Raw genomic sequence first — 20,122 nt, 5'->3', positions numbered from 1 at the left:
ACTGATATCTCGACATTGTAAGAGACAAGACTCTCTTCTGATGTCATTGGAGCTGGTATACTGTTGACTGTTGATGTCACTGATATTTTGTAAGAGACAAAATGTCATTGGAGCTGGTATACTTGTTCAGATAAATGTCAGTCTCTTCTGATATTAGCTGGTATACTGTTGATGAGGATGCGTAAGAGACAAGACTGATGTCATTGGAGCTGGTTTACTGTTGATGTCACTTTAACATTGTAAGAGACTTCTCTTCTGATGGCTTGCATGATGTCACTGACATCATGTTTTTAAGGTTAGGTAAATGTCACAACACATCAACCCATATTTCATCTGTTTTTGTACAAAAATGTCCCTGATCTTGTTAGATAAATGTCAGTGATATTATAATTTGGATGCGGATGTGAGATTGGTGACTTTAAACTTTATGGCTTGCATGATGTGCGTGGTTAGGTAAATGTCACATCATTTGAATACGAGAGATCGTCAGAACTGAGGACTGAAATGTGTCAGACATATATAATGTTTAGCATTAACCAATATGGAATTGTCTCCGAGGGGAAGATCGTGATGAGACATGTCACCTGTTGATTTCCCTACTTATCGTTATTGTTACACGTCAAATTTAAGATGACCGGATTAGCGGATATAAGTTCGCAACCTATGTCGGCAGCTTGAGCTTCGTTAATGATGTTGAGACAGCAGGACGGAAGAAATTTTACAGTAAAGAGTTAGACTTTCAAAAATGTCACAGTCATTAGCACCAGAAACAGAAGTGTTCTATCAGACAGGAAATTATCAGTTCCCAGAAACGACCTCGACTTTTCATTATTAGAGTATATATTACGCCAAAGATCACTTCCATTGTCTTGTTTCGCATTTAGCTTTAGAATGGATTTTGAAATGTCACTATTGAATTTGGGAGGTAAGAATGTCAGGTTTAAGTCTTTAATCTTACAGCTATTTGCAGGTGAATTTCAATCACATAGAAAAAGAGTATTAGATGGAAGTCGAAAGGATGGAGGTCATTTAAATTTAAGAGAAAGATTGATGTAGTAAGGAAAAGATGAATGATTAGTTAAGTAAAAGAAGAGAGTCAGACAGAATTTATCTCCCCCTTTTTTTTGAAAGTTATTTGTAGAGCAGTGCCTTGGGGACGACATAACTTTCAAAGAAAGTAAAAATTTGAAAAAGCAATGAAATGAAGCAATGTATATTGAACTGATTTATATGCTGGTATATTCTCTGAATGGCTTCATCACTATCAGCAGGGTAATTAAACACCATGTTGACTTTCACTTCTTATCAATAAATGTCATGTTTGTATGACTTGTATTGATTGTTGAATTAGCCCGTTGAATTATTTGTGGTGCTATTTGTAGCCATGACTTCCTGGTATGGGATTCCGTCGGCCATCTATTCTGATAAAACAGAATGTGCCCGATTGTCGGGATTGTATCTGGTTTTAGTGTGAACAGCTTTGTGTGGATCGTGTAAACTATGAATTTTTCATGATCAACAGTAAAACGAACATTTGCCTTGGCTAGTTAATTTGATCGTGTTCCAACTGTGAAGGTGGCTACCTCGTGCTGGGGGGCCATCACGATGAAATCAAGGACAACTATTTTGTTTAATGTTTTATTTGGCAAGTTGGAAATGCCTATACAAAGAAAACATGCAAAGCGTTTGATGAAGACATCTGGTTATAAAAACAAGGTCATTATTTGTTGTAGTGATACGGGACCAATTTACAAATTACTCCGGTTTTTCTTTTTTCTAGACCATTGATTTTCACAATTTCAATGTAGGGAAATAAATATTAATGTCTCATTGTCTGAACAGTTTGGCTTAAGTTCTTATCTGTCTGAATGTTATTGTAAAGAAAATTACGTTAACATTGGAAAATGCTACATTAACACTCCTGAAATAAAGCTATACTTTTGTTTCATGCAGGAGATTTGTTACTTAATAATAAAAAAAAAATTAAAACTTGTGTATTGTACCAAATGATTTAAATGAACCTGTTTTAGGTCAAGTCTTTGTAGGCTTTTGATTTTAAAACACATTTTCTTTGGGAGAGTTAAAAGTCTCCCTTTATAACTTAGTCCGTCTAGCCTCAGTCACTACAGACATTATTTCTTTTGTCACTCAGTACGGTAGGAGAAATGTACAACAAGATGATGTACAAGGTGGAAACACTAAATGGGAGAATAGTATCAACTCTACAAAGTGCTGGAAATAAATCTTGACCAAAATGATAAAATTTTGCAAGGACTGACTGCCTGCTTCGTGCAAGCCTAGAATTATTGGATGGTGATCTCTTTGGCTCCTGTTTGTTTTGTCATAGTTTTCATAGCATAGATTGTTTCCAGTAACCTCAATCATCTGTGAATATCATCTCTATTAGACCCTACTATTGGTAGGACGTGAGTTTGTAATCATAACAGATAGAAGAAAAGAACAAAATGCCAAGAACTGTTAAGTATCGATTTGTTTACATTTTTGGAATTGTCAAAGTCTTGTAATACTTGTTTGTGTTTTTCAGAATGAACGATATCATCGTCAAGGTGAATGAGACAGATGTATCTAATGCTACACATTCCGAGGCGGTTGACGCACTGAAGCAAGCGGGAACACGGGTGGTTTTGGTAAGAGTTTTTATTCTATAATCTTTCATTCTCCTGCCATTTTAAATGGAGCCATGTCCATGTATATTGTCCAAATATGTAATGTCTCATCGCTTCATCCTTCAAACCAATGTCAGTCTTGAGAATCTATGAACAAAATTGGTTCATATTTACCCCATAGTACTGAAACAGCATGTTCTATGTGATGTCATATTGGTCAAGGGTAAAGGGTCAAAGGTCACATTTTACAAATTCATCAAACAATCTTACTGTGAATGCATTGGAGCTTGGGCATTCATGTTGTGCAGACGTTTTCTATTTTTAACATCCATCCTGCACTTTTGAATAAAAAAATATCTTCCATTTCTTCGTAGAGTACATTGTAGCTCTTAGGAAATTTTCATATGTGAGGTAGTGATGTTCCAATAAATCAACTTGGTTGAGTATTGGTTGGATATGCTAATTAACTAATTAATAGACTACAATGTCTCCTAATCAATCATCAGTAAATAAGAGGTGACAGTTACATTTCCCTACTATTAACTGAAAAGCATCTCAAATCTTGATCCTCTCAACAAACATTACAACGTGATCAAGTGTCTGTTTGAATCAGACTAGTTAGTCGACATGCTCCTTAATAATTATTATTTGCCAAATTAGAATTGTGGAGTCCATCCTTCATAAATTTCTGGGCAAGAAAGCCTGAAGTACATAGCACTCTAACTTTTGGTAATTCAGACGTTAATGTATGATGTTATTAATTTATCACTGAGAAAAGGAAATTCCCTTTCAGTAATCTATTATCAATCAATCATCGATTGGTTCAGGTGATCTGATGACTGATCGTTAAATTGATTCCCAACACATTTTCCCGTTTTCACATTTTTTCATCTGTACAGTACTTTGATGTCCACCTTTTATCACATCATTGTAATACTGATGAACTACTCTCTCTCCTCTTCACAGATATTCCTCTGTGTATTAAGCATGATTTCTTCAGTCTGTTTATCTGTTGCTGTTAGATTGTGATTAGAAACTGTTTATAATAGACAATTTCTAGTTAAACTTGTTACACCCATGCAAGGTAATGATTCTACAGTAACAAGTAGGGGGACCTTTTGTTTTGTTGTAAAAACCTGCAATGAAAAACAGAAACCCTGAATGTCAATTCTTATTTGTATTTTTTGGCGAAAATGATGACAACACTCGGGAACCCAGATACTTGTTGATACTGTGAGGATAGTGGTATCGGTTGTTCAAAATTGAGTTGAAATATGACTTGCTACATAATATTACTTATTGGAAACTCAAAAGGCACAGGTCAAAAGGGATAAATGTCAATTTCCAGGGAGAAAAGACACCATCAAATGTAAAGGTTTACAATATTTACAAAGGTTGAATTCTGGGTAGAAAGGCCAACAATTAAAGATAATGGCCAATGCTTTGGGAGAAAGGACAACACCCAAAACAGTTAGGATGTGTTGATCACATTTTAGGTAGAGAGGACAACACTCAATGGTAAAGGTCAACATTAATGGGAAAAGGCCACACTGGAAGGAAAATGTCCACATTCATGGACAAAGGATAATTTCTAGACAAAAAAGAGGATTAAAGTCAACATTTGAGGAGAAAAGTCAGATAGGGAAAGGATAACACTCTGTTATAAAGGTCAACATATGAGGACAAATGTTAAATTGTAGGGAGAAAAGACAACACTCAAGGTCAAAGGTCAAGTTGTAGGTAGAAAGGACAACACTGAGGCCAGTGTAGAAAGGGCATTTAACACTCATTGAAGAAGGACAACATTCTGGGACAAAGATTAAATTGGTCATTTGGTCAAAGGTCAAATGCTAGATAGAAAATACAACTCTCAGAACAACACCTTAGATTGAAGGTCATTGCTGGAAGGTTAAGGTCACATTGACCTTATTCTGTAGTAATACTTAAAATTTGTCTTTAATAATTTAGAGTAAGTTCCAGGTTGCTTCAAGGATATGAAAATTTCATGAATCACAGTATCAGTATAAGAAAACCGTCTGTTCTTGTAAGATTTGTGTATTGACCATACATTTTACTTGGCACACAACCATGAGATCAGATATAATGCTGATGGTGACCTGATTTATGTCCCAGAGGACAGGTGTGCTAGCTAGCTAATAAGGAAGCTTGGAATTTTTTTCATAAATTTTTAATTTTTTTTTTAATAAAAACCATTTTATATATTGCCAAATTTGAACTACACTCAAGGACCATCATCTGCTACTGATAGACTTTTGAATTAAATATAGGATTGTCTGGGTGGATCATCATGACAATACCAGTTGACATCATGACAATACCTGTTGACATCATGACAATACCAGTTGACATCATGACAATACCTGTTGACATCAAGAAATTACCAGTTGACATCAAGATAATACCAGTTGACATCCAGACAATAACTGTTGACATCAAGACAATAGCAGTCAGCATTACTTTTGACACTACAAAGACATCATGTTTGTACCATGGAAACATCTGTTTAGTTTTATAAGACCAAAAAAAGGGTTGGGGGGGATATCAGGAATTTATTTATTGTAGCTGATTTTAGAATTTTTTTTTGTGTTATTCAGTGTTTTTGTTTTATATGGGATATATGTATATCAAGTGTCAGCTGAACATTAGTGCTGGTACTTAAAGACCTGCTATAACTATAAATCTTTGTAGAGTTTTTAACCCCAAAAAAGATCACTTCATTGTCAGTGAAGATTTGTTTACAGAGTTGTACATTTTTTTTTTTATAGACTTCAAATGAAATTAAATGTTGGTGTTTTTATGCTATATATGTACGGATAATGTACTTTAATCTCAGTGCAGATTTACAAGCTGTTACTATCAAAGTATACTGTTACAGGCATGACACAGGCGAAATGACTGTTATATGGCATTGGTGTTGTCAGTGTCGCGAACTCTTTCTTGAAGAGACATTAAAACAGAACCAGATCATTAATGCCTGGCTCATGGCACTCAGAGTTTACACACATCTTCTTAAAAACTGAAAGTGCATGCAGTAGCTGAATTTCTAAAATAAGTCAAAATCATTGTCACTGCTACTATGTTTAGAAGGTTTGTTTCTGTTGAAAAATCCCTATTGGCTAATATCACTGTGTTCATTATCAAATGTGCTTACTCTGGATTGGTTTTTCCTGTTCAAAGGACAAGGTCACTGGAATTAGGAGATATTTTAATCGGAACATTTTGTATCAATCAAATAACTATGTACTGTATTTTCCATGTTTTAAGAGGTAGCAGCAGTATGTAAGTCGCAGAGCCAATTTTTATCTTTAAAACAATTTTTTCTGGTCACCAGGTTTGAAGGCAGAAGTCAGCTTATGCCCTGGCGAGGCATCCGGCGTCAATTTTTTCCATTAAATAATTTCTTCTCAGTAACCAATGGACCAAATGTTTTGATATTTGGGTGGTATATTCCTTGGATAAAGCCCGGCAAAGTTTGCAAAAAGAAATGGCATTCAAGGTCATAGGGTTCAAATTTATTAAACATTTAAAATACTTCTTCTCATGAACTAAAAGGCCTAGAGGCATGATATTTGACTGGTGCGTTCCTATGATAGCAAAGTTTGCAAAAATAAACAACTTCTTCTTATGAATGGAAATGCCTAGAGGCATGATATTTAAATGGTATGTTTCTATGATTGAAGATCAGCATAGTTTGCAAAAATAAATGACCTTGACTTATATTCAAGGTCATAGGGGTCAAATTTGTTAAAACATTTAAACAACTTCTTCTCATGAATGGAAATGCCTATAGGCATGATATTTAGATAGTATGTCCCTAGGATGAAGTTCAACAAAGTTTGGGACAATAAATGACTTTGACTTATATTCAAGGTCATAGGGGTCAAATTTGTTAAAACATTTAAACAACTTCTTCTCATGAATGGAAATGCCTATAGGCATGATATTTAGATGGTATGTCCCTAGGATGAAGTTCAACAAAGTTTGGGACAATAAATGACCTTGACTTATATTCAAGGTTACACAGTTCAAATTTGTTAATACATTCCACCAACTTCTCATGAACCAAAAAGCCCTACAGGCATGATATTTGGGTGGTATATATACCAGGTGAGCTCTGCAGGCCTATTGAGCCTCTTGTTCTATTTTGTACGCATATAAGCAATATCAGTATGTAAGCCGCAAGCAACCTTTTTCTATGGTAACCACTTTTTTTTATCTAATTTTGTTGATATAACAAACAATGGATGGAAATTTATCAAGATTGTCAGTGAAACATTTAATAAAATTTACAAATGCTTTATGCAAAAATAATATTTTTTTATCATCAATTTTTTTTCATTATTCTTGTCATTTTAATGATATTTCTTCTTCATATAATAAACAAACATGGTAGCCATTGTAGAATTTGACTTATCAGCACCATGGTGCAAAGGTCTACTGTAAATTTCCGTCATGCCTTCTTGTAATTGCTGTGAATTAATTAACCATGAATGTCAAGAAGAAATTATTGGCATTCATATTAAAAGGATGTTGAACTGAACCCGGAAGAATTTAATTTTTATTGCAATTTTCTAGTCATCCTGTATATGATTATAAGTGATGTTATAACATGATCTGTTTAAGTCACAAACACTAATGGTGGGCAGGAGCTCATAAAACAGTACTGGTGTATGCTAATTTTGTTTTATCAAAACGTTTCTCGAGTGATTTTTTTTTTTTTTTCAGTGTGTATCATGCGTAATAATGCAGATTTTTTTTTCTTTCTTTTTTTTTTTCATTCTCTCTCTCTTCTGTTTTTGTACATACCAATATTCAAGCTGATTGCCAGACTCACAAGGGAAAATATGCGGCTTATAATCCAAAAAATATGGTATTCAATATGAAATTGGTTTATTTCTCTCCACAGCAATTTAAATAATTCATGAATTTTCATATTCAATTATACTAATTGAGAGTCTGCACAAAGAAAGGAATTGCATGTGATTAGGGATCACTCTCGGGTCAGATTTGGGGATTTTTACCCCAGTTTTTGTTGAAACTTTCATTGTAATTTTCAGAATGTATTATATGAGAATATCCTGTCTATTCTCTCCTAAACTATGAAATTCTCTCATATCATTAATGATCAAGAATTTTCAGTGTGTGATCGTGTTCAAATCTTACTTTCTTTAGGATAGAGAGATCTGTATCAGTATTGTCTTTTTTCTTTGTCGTTGTTTAAAGAAATATTACTTTTTTATTCTTCTAGGCAAGTTGTAAACTTTAAGTGTGAAGTGAATTGCCAAATGACTACAAGGCCAAACTTTGGTTGTTTAGGATCTGTTGTTCAATGACATCTTGATTTCCTCTTTGCATCAGTGTTTCACTTCATTCGAATTTCAGAATATACACAACGTTGTTCTAAAATTATCTGACATTTGAAAATAATGAAATTTATTTGATTATAGGACTGCTGCAAGTCTCTGTCTTGATTTTGACTTTTCTTTTCATTGCTGCGGATTTTCTTATAGTTGCCTCCTGGGCTTAAAAATTTAGGCCCTCAGCATCATTGATGAGTCCTAGAAGGACGAAACAGCTGTTTAATGCAGTTTAATTAATTGTTTGACTCTACTGAGTCTGACTTTAAATTTGTATTAAGATGTGCTATTCACATGTGTGTCTTTTGCACAATCTTTTAATTAGCATGTGATACTATCTTTTACTCCTTTCTACCAGAGCATTGTCCCATTGTGGTTTTACTAAATAGTGACAGGACAGCAGTAAATCTTTATTGTCTACCAATCGCTCAGGTTGTAACAGGGGACTGTTAGAGTACACATGACTGGAAGTACATGGCCACCAATTGGCTGACATGTCAGTAGACTGAGATACAGTCCTTCCAAAGGTGCTATAAGGACGATTCATTAGCGGAGACCTACAGCTGACATATCTCAAAACACCTGTATAAGTTTCATTTATGTGGCAGTAGAGACAATCAAGTTGTACTAGATGGCCTATAGGGAGGAAATTGGTGGTGCAATTCTCCGGTTGTATGTTTTGAAAGATAGTAAACCATATGTTCTCTACTTCCATAATTTTTCCCAAGCTTTCTTAGGTAGAAAAAAAGCCAAAATAACAAACAGACCTGAAAGAACAAAACAATGTTGTTTTTTTTTTTTTTTTAAATAGGAAGTTTTTCCAGACTGCATAATAACCCATATCGATACATGAACATAATGGTGCTGTGTTGCTAGTTTTTCGTGTAAGATTGAAAACTAACATTTGATTTTTGTATTGCAGTATGTTAAAAGACTTCGGGCACCATTGGAGAACGTGTTAGAGATAGAATTGGTGAAGGGAAACAAAGGTAAGTGTACTATGGCTAACTATTAATCAAAAATGTTTTCATACATACTAGATATAAACTGATTTTATAATTGTATATATTCTTGAAATTAATAAACGGATAATTTTTTTCATGGTTACCCTTTTGAACTTAACTTTTGAACTTTTTAATCAGGTGTTTTGCCAATTCTGGTTTATTGTAAACACTACACCCCAGTTGAGTGGTGAAAATATGCATTATTTCAAGTAAGATAGAGGGAGGGGTGGAGGGGGTGGGGATGGGGGTGGTGGCAAGGAGGAGGAGGTGAGGGAGAGAGAGAAACTTTATGACATTTCTTTATCATTATCAGCAGTAATGGGCCGATGATTGGATACAATTAACTAATTGTTTAACCTCAAATGACACAATGATCAATTGTATTTTTTTGTCATCAATCACCATTACCTTAATTTTTCAATTTAGCTAATACAAATTTCGTATTAGCTTAATAAAGATGCCATTAGCCAATATTTTCATCTTATGCTAATTCTAGGTACGGGAGGAACATTTTAATGGATAGAAAAATAAACAAATATCAAAGTAGTGTTACCATTATAGTGTTTACTAAACTTATACTGTGGATGGGTGACAGAGAGGTAACACGCTCTCCTTTCATCTAGTCGTTCGGGGTTCAATTCCTGGAACGGACATGAAAAGGTAAGGGGTCACCTGCCCAGCCACATGGGTATTTCCTGGGTAATCTGGTTTCCTTCCTCAGTAAGACCCCTGGCTCACTTGCATCTGGGCCAGCAGGGGTGATTAATATAAATTAAGATAACTTGTTTCACAATTGTTGTAAAACAAATAAAATTTATATTCCTAACCTGATGCTTACCTGGTGAATTACAGGGTTAGGTTTTAGTATACATACTTACCTGGTGAATTACAGGGTTAGGTTTTAGTATACATACTTACCTGGTGAATTACAGGGTTAGGTTTTAGTATTGCTGGAGGTATCGGCAATCAACATATACCAGGAGATAATGGAATCTTTGTCACCAAAATCATCGAGGGAGGGGCAGCTGAACAGGACGGCCGGTTGGCTGTAGGAGACAGACTCATTGCTGTATGTATACACAGAATATTGTTACACATAAAGGAAAATTTTAAATGAAGGAGATAGCATAAACTAAACATCAGAGTACCCTGAGGAATTCATCATCTACCAAAATGTTTCATTTATTCTCATTTTATGGTGCAAAGAGAGGGTGAAAACTGTTTTCTGTTTAAACAAGGGCTTATAAATTGGATTATCTCTCAGAAAAGAATTGAGGAAAACAGTTATTTTGTTAGAATGAGAGAAACAAACATAACTTCCAAGATTTTGAGTTAAATGTTACTGTTTTGAACGAGCTATGCAGATAGATGGTGATACTATTCCCAATGGGATTATCTCCCTTCCATACAAGAAAATTTTGTATAAAAAATTTCAGAGTTACCTCTCTTTAGTCATGTATTGTGTACTTTTCCACTTATCCTGATACATTTCCTCTTTAGATGATGTCTTCTCTGAAAATAAATTTTGTTTAATTTTACATAATCAATATCTTATGTCATTTTTAAATTTATGTATAAGCATTTGTATACTTCTATATAAAACACTATCTGATAGTTTGAGCACAAATCAAGGTATTCTACCTGTATACTCTTTAACAATAATTAAAGAGTTTTTGGTAGATTATATTCCTTTGTAATGTTCATGATTCCTGTTCCAGGTGAACGATGACAACTTAGAAAATGTGAGTCACGAAGAAGCTGTTGCAGCTTTGAAAGCCACACAAGAAGTTGTACGATTAACAATAGCTAAACCTACATACGTACCACCAGACAGTGTTCATCAGGACCCGTCCCCACCAGGTAAGGCAAACAAGACCAAAGATTCAAAGTTCAGACAAAACTATGGTTCAAAGGTCAGACCAGACCTAAAGTTCAAATGTCAGATGAGTTTTATTAGGACCAGTGACCTCTAGCTATGGCAAACTAGATATTACATGCAAAGGTCAGCACAAACATAAGGTTCAAAGGTCAGCCAAGACATCAAGTTAAATGGTAAGATATTGTCTATTAAGACAGTACTCTCTGCCAAAAGTTCAGAGGTGAGAACGCATCTAAGGTTAAAAGGTCAGGCCCTGCCACCAGAGAATATTCAACATGACCCATTCCTTCCAGGTAAGACTGTCCAGGCCTAGGGCTCAAGAGTTCAGATATATATGTAAGCAGATGATTCAAGGTAGATCAGGGATCTGTCTGAATGTGATATGTAATTAGGTCACAGGTGATTGATAACTTAAAATAAACTTCAGAGTTTAGGCACAGATTTATGATGAACAAAAATGATATCTTTGGTATCAATAAAGAGATTTCAAATGTAAGTGCTGTATAATCTATAAACCAAAACTGATGAGTGAGACTTCGATACAACACAAGCATTTGTTTCTCTATCGAACAATGTCATCCCATGTTATTGACATCTAATACTTACACCAAATGTCTATAGAGTCAGAATAGTATAGATAATACATCCTATGTAGAATATGGTTCCAATGGTATAGTTATCTGGCCTGATTTCACAGAAGTGTGTTTCAATAATACCAGGCAAATGCTCTTGGCACACAACACATAAACTTGACACTTACTTGACCTTAGCATCATTGAGGAGTCCTAGAAGGACAAAGAAGCTGTATGATGTAGCATCATTGATGAGTCCTAGAAGGACAAAGCAGCTGTTTGATGTAGCATCATTGACGAGTCCTAGAAGGACAAAGCAGCTGTATGATGTAGCATCATTGACGAGTCCTAGAAGGACAAAGCAGCTGTATGACGTAGCATCATTGACAAGTCCTAGAAGGACAAAGCAGCTGTATGATGTAGCATCATTGACAAGTCCTAGAAGGACAAAGCAGCTGTATGATGTAGCATCATTGATGAGTCCTTGAAGGACAAAGCAGCTGTATGATGTAGCATCATTGACAAGTCCTAGAAGGACAAAGCAGGTGTATGATGTAGCATCATTGACAAGTCCTAGAAGGACAAAATAGCTTTAAGATAAAGCATCATTGACAAGTCCTAGAAGGACAAAGCAGCTGTATGATGTAGCATCATTGACAAGTCCTAGAAGGACAAAGCAGCTGTATGATGTAGCATCATTGACAAGTCCTAGAAGGACGAAGCAGCTGTATGATGTAGCATCATTGACAAGTCCTAGAAGGACAAAGCAGGTGTATGATGTAGCATCATTGACAAGTCCTAGAAGTACAAAGCAGCTGTATGATGTACGATTAAATAACTGCCTCTCCTGTATCTAATTCTAGATTTGTATCGAAAGATGCTATTGATTTGTCTTGTCTTTTGTGCATCCTTGGAATGACTTTTTTTAAGGAACATAATATTTCAGATATATGGTGACCTTTTAAGTGACAGTTTTATATTTGTTGGTTGTACACTAGCTAAATACTGATTTGATCTTCTGAAATAAGATTCCTGAGACTGTTTGGTAATTCTCTTGGAACAATACATTTTACACTGGTTTGTTTTATTATTAACAGTGAACAGAAAGATTGAGAGTGTGGCTAGTGTGCCATCGTCCACCCCTGATAGACCTAGCCCATCTCCAAGCACTCCTCCCAAACTCAACAATTATGAAAACGATGACTTCTCAAGGTAAGCCCACCTGTATTAGATGTATTTGATCAAATAGCTGTCGTACACTTTAGACAATATGGCAACTCTTTTGAAGCAGGCTTCAGTTTGAGTGACACATTTCATTTAAAATAAAGTTTGATCAGTGGCATTGGAAAGAGTGATGAAAGATTAATAACTTGGGTTAATTAATGAGATAATTATTAAAACTGAAAACAAAGAAACCAATATCAGGAATTTAAAATGAAATTCACATAATTTTCTAAATACAGTTTTAAGAATTCAAAATTTTTTTTGTCTTGAATATGTCACTTGATGTAGAAGATTTGAGCAGCTGGGTCCCTGTGAACATAAATTTTGATATAAGTCTACTCCTTATTTAATCCAGTAAATCTTTATACTTTGATGAAAAATACTAATGAATATTCTACATGATAATTAAAAGCATTTAATACACATGATAACTTTTATCAGTGTACATGAAAAATCTATCACCAAAAGTATGAACCATTTCAGTAAGTATTACAATGGTGTTAAAAATACCTATAGCAAAGGTGAATTATCCTGCCAAATTTTGATACAAAATTAAAGCAAGTTTGAACTATTTTACTTGGATGATTGAAGGTGCATTTAAATCATACAAGAAACTGTCACAGACTTGCAAATTCATTTGCTGTGCAAATATACCTCTAAACCTGGCATTGTTTATTGATCGGGCTCCCGTTCATGTTTGTGTTGTCCAGCTAGTTGTTGTTTTGTTTAATTATAAAATGTATTGTAAGAAAATCATGGACTGATTTTAACTGTTTTGAGAAGATTTATATGGTCAAAGGGGAAGTAACTCTTTGATTGTCATCTACTGTTGAATCAACTCGTGGGAGAATAAATTGATTTTTTTATGACAGAGATGCGGAAGGATTAGATTGAAGTTATTTGATATTGCAGTCTGATTAATCAGACATCCGACTAGATAACAATATTAAAACTCATGAGGGACACAGATCAATTACCGATTACGTTGACATAGAAAGTTAAACTTATTTTACTGGAGAGAATAGACATGGCTGTCCTTTTATTCTTACTTTGATTCCTCCGAAGTAACGAAAGACAATTCAACAATACCATAAAGGATTATAAAGAAAGTAGGTTTAATAGCGTTTCAGAAGATACAGTGTGATAATATTTCTGATGGATGGCACATGAAGTATCCTTGCATCAGTCCAGTATTCCAGGTCCATTTATTCCTGGCACAGTATCCCTGCGTCAGTATTCTTTGTCCATTTTCTCAAGTACAATTATCCCAACATCAGTATTCCTCATACACTATCCCAGGCCCAGTACCACAGGTCCAGTATCACAGGTCCACTATCCCAGGTCCAGTATCACAGGTCAAGAATCCCAGGTCCAGTATCCCAAGTCCAGTATCCCAGGTCCAGTATCCCAGGTCCAGAATCCCAGGTCCAGTATCTCAGGTGCATTATCCCAGGTCCAGTATTCCATGTCCAGTAACCCAGATCCATTATCCCAGGTCCATTATCCCTGGTCCAGTATCCCAGGTCCAGTAACCCAGAACTCCAGTGACCCAGGTCCAGTAACCCAGGTCCAGTATCCCAGGTCCAGTAACCCAGAACTCCAGTATCCCAAGTCCAGTATCCCATGTCCAGAATCCCAGGTCCAGTATCACAGGTCCACTATCCCAGGTCCAGTAACCCAGGTCCAGTAACCTAGAACTCCAGTATCCCAGGTCCAGTATCCCAAGTCCAGTATCCCAGGTCCAGTATCCCAAGTCCAGTATCCCAAGTCCAGTATCCCAGGTCCATTATCCCAGGTCCAGTATTCCCCACCCATTATCCCTGGTCAAGCATTATTCTTACAGGTCTGAAAATGCTTCTGTACTTTGTTTTAAATTGATTCTATATATATCTTAAAGGTCTCAAACATGTAACCTTACATGTGACTAAGTAATTATTTAAATATTATAAAGGAAGTTGTCAATATCCTGATTGTGAAGGACCACTATATACCTTCAAAGTCTCAAAAATAACACAAAAATGTTTAAAATGGCACCATACATTAACTGCCGTTCAAAGAAATTGTGGACTTAATATTGGTAATAGTACCAAACTGTTTAAAAAAAGAAAAAAATTCTCAAAGAAGATGTTCCCGTTGAAAAATTGAGACAAGGAAGATAGATCCTCAAGTCGTTCACAGTGAAAACTATGAAGAGATGTTGGCTGTACACACACGAAGCCAGTGTGAAAGAACTGGTATGCTGAACAGTGGACAAGGTCGGGAAAGTTGTGGTCAAAAACAGATACAAGAAAATGACTGATTGAATTATTACTACGGAAAATAGAAAGAAGAGAAAAGCAACAGTGGACAGATGGAAGGAGTGATGGATTTAAATTGTTAGCCTTACTATGACAGAAGAGAGGATTTGATGACAATATTTGTGTATAGCAAAATGAAATTAATATTTATACTATGGATTCAAGACTTGATGTTGATATCGTGTCTTGAGGTGCTGGAATTTTAATTTTTCTCAAATTTCTGGATTTTATTTGCCTTTGTCAATCACGACTGTTTCTGATGGAGAATTACAATGATACTTGATAAAGAAAATCACATCTAAAGAATAATGATTACCATATAAGGAAAATGACAACGATGTCTAGCAGGGAATGACAGTCACAGTCGAGTTAAAATGATAAAATCTAACAGGGAATGACAGTCACACCTGAGTGAAAATGACAACGATATCTGGCAGGGCATGACAGTCACACCTAAGTGAAAATGATAAAATCTGGTAGGGAATGACAGTCACACTTGAGTGAAAATGACAACGATATCTGGCAGGGCATGACAATCACACCTGAGTGAAAATGACAACGATATCTGGCAGGGCATGACAGTCACACCTGAGTGAAAATGATAAGGATATCTGGCAGGGCATGACAGTCACACCTGAGTGAAAATGATAAAATCTGGTAGGGAATGACAGTCACACTTGAGTGAAAATGACAACGATGTCTGGCAGGGCATGACAGTCACACCTGAGTGAAAATGACAACGATATCTGGCAGGGCATGACAGTCACACCTGAGTGAAAATGATAAAATCTAACAGGGAATGACAGTCTCACCTGAGTGAAAATGACAACGATATCTGGCAGGGAATGACAGTCACACCTGAGTGAAAATGACAACGATATCTGGCAGGGCATGACAGTCACACCTAAGTGAAAATGATAAAATCTGGTAGGGAATGACAGTCACACTTGAGTGAAAATGACAACGATATCTGGCAGGGCATGACAGTCACACCTGAGTGAAAATGACAACGATATCTGGCAGGGCATGACAGTCACACCTGAGTGAAAATGACAACAATATCTGGTAGGGCATGACGGTCACACCTGAGTGAAAATGACAACGATATCTGGCAGGGCATGATAGTCACACCTGAGTGAAAATGACAACGATGTCTGGCAGGGCATGACAGTCACACCTGAGTGAAAATGATAAGGATATCTGGCAGGGCATGACAGTCACACCTGAGTGAAAATGACATCTATATCTGGTAGGGCATGACAGTCACACCTGAGTGAAAATGACAACGATATCTGGTAGGGCATGACGGTCACACCTGAGTGAAAATGACAACAATATCTGGTAGGGCATGACAGTCACACCTGAGTGAAAATGACAACAATATCTGGAAGGGCATGACGGTCACACCTGAGTGAAAATGACAACGATATCTGGCAGGGCATGACAGTCACGCCTGAGTGAAAATGACAACGATGTCTGGCAGGGCATGACAGTCACACCTGAGTGAAAATGATAAGGATATCTTGCAGGGCATGACAGTCACACCTGAGTGAAAATGACAACTATATCTGGTAGGGCATGACAGTCACACCTGAGTGAAAATGACAACGATATCTGGCAGGGCATGACGGTCACACCTGAGTGAAAATGACAACGATATCTGGTAGGGCATGACGGTCACACCTGAGTGAAAATGACAACGATATCTGGCAGGGCATGACGGTCACACCTGAGTGAAAATGACAACGATATCTGGCAGGGCATGACGGTCACACCTGAGTGAAAATGACAACGATATCTGGCAGGGCATGACGGTCACACCTGAGTGAAAATGACAACGATATCTGAGTGAATATGACCACAACTGAGAGAGAATGATAACCACATATGATATTTTCAGATGTGTGAAAATAACGACCATATATAAATGAAAATGATGATAAGCAAAATAACATACACCCTATTTGGCGCTTGCCAAGTAGATGTTTAAACATATTATATAACATTGCACCCAGACCTACATCCAAAGTTCCTCTGATGAACTCAACCAAAATCCAGTGCAGAAAAATCACATTATTGATTTTAACAGGGATGAACCCCAGAAAATTATTAATTTAAATCTCATTTGTCGTTTTGTTTTTTAAAGCAGGGAGGATTGGAAGATGTGATTGGAGAATTGATAACATTTTGTTGTTGGTTTGGTTTTGTCTGATGATGTGGAAACAACTTAGTTTAAATCTTCATGCATTTTTTATACTCCATTCTGTGCTTAAGTCATACTTGTTGTGTATTTTATTACAGAAACGAGCTATGTGCAACTGCTCTAAATTCCTATATATATATACTTTCTATTTCCTTATAAGTTAATTTTTGCATGGTTGTATTTTTGTAAATTTTCATTTATGATTTAAAAATATAATCAATTGTGTTGTTATTATACTACGCATCATAGTCTTAAATTTACAGATAGTCTTTCAAATTCGAATTCAAAATCTGTGTGCTCCATTGAAACAGGACCATGTGATAGGCTTTCCAGTAAATGTAATACTTTTAGCAGTTTAGTTAATACTTGGGCGTGAAAAGATAAAATAACCAATAATTCTTATTTTTTTTCTTCTTGCATGCAGAAAGAAGCTTCCAAAGCAAAGATAAAAAATCTTGGTTACCAAAGCTGTCGGTTCTGCTGCAGGGATTTCTGAATTCGGAATGGTTAAAAAGTTGCCAAGAAAAATAAAATCACCTGATGATATAATTAGTGACATTTTTTCTCTTCTTTACTAAATTTTAAATTTTCAAGAGCACTTTGTACATTGTAAATGACAGGGATAGCTAGCACTGTTCTACATGTTCTGTATGAAGCTGTCTCTTTTTTTTTCCTTCTTGATTCCATCTGCAAAAATCAATATCCCATCACCATGACAACAGCGACATCAACACAAGTTGGGATGCTTATGTCTACAGCTGAGGTAGATTCCAGTCACACAATAATCCTCTCTCTAGACTTTTCATAGCATGGTGAACTTCATCCCATCCGATAAGAGTTTGAAATTAACGTATTCATCCAGAAACTTGTATCATGTAATTTTCATTTACTTCTAACAAAATGGGGTGGTTGTGTGGATTTGATATTGATTATTAATTAGTTTAACGACGGTTTGAAGTCTTAGTAACTGACAACTGAAATGTCGATTCTAAAATATTGTCCGCGAGATCCTGTGTAAGAATCTGAAGGCAACAGAAATACAACAAGTCTTCCTTCTTCTTTTGAAGTTAAGTCATGGCAAATTATATTGAAAGGCTTTTTGTCCTAATGCTCAATAAGTCACTCATTCACAATCTGCTGTGTTGTCAGGACGCTGCAAATATTTCATATCTGCTGTGTTGTCAGGACGCTGCAAATATTTCATATAGCTCAGGTTTACATACATATCTTAATGGTATCACGTCACATATCAAAACAAAAAAATGATATGAGCATTTACTGATTTTGTGTGGAATAAGATAGAATGTGATATTATCAGATAAAATCAAATAGAATGTGATATTATCAGATAAAATCAAATCAAATTTTCAAAATGGCATTTAACAATATTTCAAAGATTTTTTTTTTCTTTTTTTTCATCCTTTTCCATTTTAATTATCTCTCTTCCCAGGATTCCGAACTCGCCCAAGTCTAAAATCTAGCAGCAATGTATCGGAAACACATTCATTATGTCACATCATAATTAATGTAACCAACATCATTTCTTCCATTCTTTCCTCTTTTAAAATGAATGTCTTTTTAAATTTTTTTTATTGCAATAATCTTTCCTATATATGTATATATTTAATACGTGTTGTGAGATGAAAATGTTTCTGTTCTGTTGTAATTTGCTATTATATCTACAAGTCACTTCTGTCTGTTGTGTTTTGTTATAAACGAGACTTTACCCAAGGAAAATAGAGTTTATTTCCTGGGCACATAGATGTATGGTTTTGATTTCCTAATTATAGAAATGGGGAGTAGTCAACTTGTATTAATGTTTAATTATCACTTAAATGCCAGATGAATTTTTTAGATATTTTGTGAAAAGCATATATGAATAATATTTTGAAAATATCCGCTGTTAAAGATCAAAATGTGTCGAATGATTTAGATAAATTTTTTTAGAATTTTATTTATTCTTTATATCATTATTTGACAAAAACTTCTTTCTATTTTTTTTTTTTTTTTTTGATAGATTTTTTATGTGAATTTTGTACAAAGATGTTGAGAAATACTTAAGTGAGTTTTAAGAGATAAGAGGTAATAAGTAATTGTTATTGGCAGGAATTGGCACAGATCAGGGTGACTTTTGACAGGAAGTCCATTAATATCTAGTTACTAGGTTATAAACACCCACTTCATTCAGTGCCATACTTGTAATTCGTTTTTTCTGTACACTGTAGAAAATTTAGCTGGAAGAATATATTTTATTACATTTTTTTCTCTTTTTTTTTTTACATTTATGGTTTTATATACAAGTCTTACATTCCGGATTTAGAAATTTTATGTAGTTGTGTAATCAATATATGTAACCCTGAAATTGGATTTTGTTGAATTATGGCATGCTGTTGAAGAGCTATTTTCACTTTTCAATTCAGTCGACTTTCCAAAATAATCTTTCCAAGTTTAATTGGTTTTAGCATTTAGATGGTTAGTATAATACTCTCTCTTGTTTTCATTGCCGTGACAACAGAATTTGTTTGAAAGAAAATTGATATGAATGAAGTAAGGAAAAGTTGGATCTCTCTTTATTTTTTAATCTCATTTTTATGTTGCAAAAATTGTAAATTGCTATTCTAAAAGTAACAACGTTGGACAGTTTTATTTCATCTTATTTTTGAATCTTGTTGAAATACTACTCTTTAAATTTATTTTTCGTGATTTTTTTTTTTTTTTTTTTAAATTAACCTACTATTCTGGTATGAAGTCATTTTGTAGCAATTTGTATCTGGAGTTGATCAGAAGATTTCTGATATTTGTTTATCACCTGTTTCGTTCAACTGATTTACAATTTTTGCATGAGTATAACCAAATGCATGGTAATATATTGTTACACCTGTGTTGTTTCTATATCTATATGATATTGTGATTTCGTAAATTTTGCAAATTTTCTTGT

General features: G+C 35.1%; 1 protein-coding gene and 1 long non-coding RNA gene across 5 annotated transcripts in view; one reads left to right on the top strand and one right to left on the bottom strand.

The window, feature by feature from the left end:
• The window catches only part of LOC132562144 (disks large homolog 2-like), a 200,188-nt gene that overhangs the window by 115,918 nt on the left and 64,148 nt on the right, over positions 1–20,122 (top strand). For all 3 annotated transcript variants that reach the window (XM_060226871.1, XM_060226873.1, XM_060226874.1), the window contains 5 exons: positions 2,546–2,648; positions 8,928–8,994; positions 9,942–10,078; positions 10,728–10,869; positions 12,558–12,672. In XM_060226871.1, coding sequence (XP_060082854.1) covers positions 2,546–2,648; positions 8,928–8,994; positions 9,942–10,078; positions 10,728–10,869; positions 12,558–12,672 — 564 coding nt within the window. The remainder of the gene's footprint in view (positions 1–2,545; positions 2,649–8,927; positions 8,995–9,941; positions 10,079–10,727; positions 10,870–12,557; positions 12,673–20,122) is intronic.
• On the bottom strand, positions 2,093–11,717 carry LOC132562145 (uncharacterized). 2 transcript variants are annotated; one of them, XR_009554743.1, is made up of 4 exons: positions 11,649–11,717; positions 10,452–10,521; positions 9,928–10,076; positions 2,093–3,763 (listed from the first exon to the last, which is right to left on the bottom strand). It is a non-coding gene; the product is annotated as an uncharacterized LOC132562145 (long non-coding RNA). The 2 variants fall into 2 exon arrangements; XR_009554742.1 differs by having other exon boundaries at positions 9,928–10,055.

This window comes from Ylistrum balloti, unplaced genomic scaffold (assembly GCF_031769215.1).
Source record: "Ylistrum balloti isolate Yb309-2 unplaced genomic scaffold, AGI_CSIRO_Ybal_v1 Utg371356, whole genome shotgun sequence".
NCBI lineage: Eukaryota > Metazoa > Mollusca > Bivalvia > Pectinida > Pectinidae > Ylistrum > Ylistrum balloti.
The sequence above is the reverse complement of the archived record's forward strand: the minus strand, read 5'-3'. Positions and strand labels throughout refer to the sequence as shown.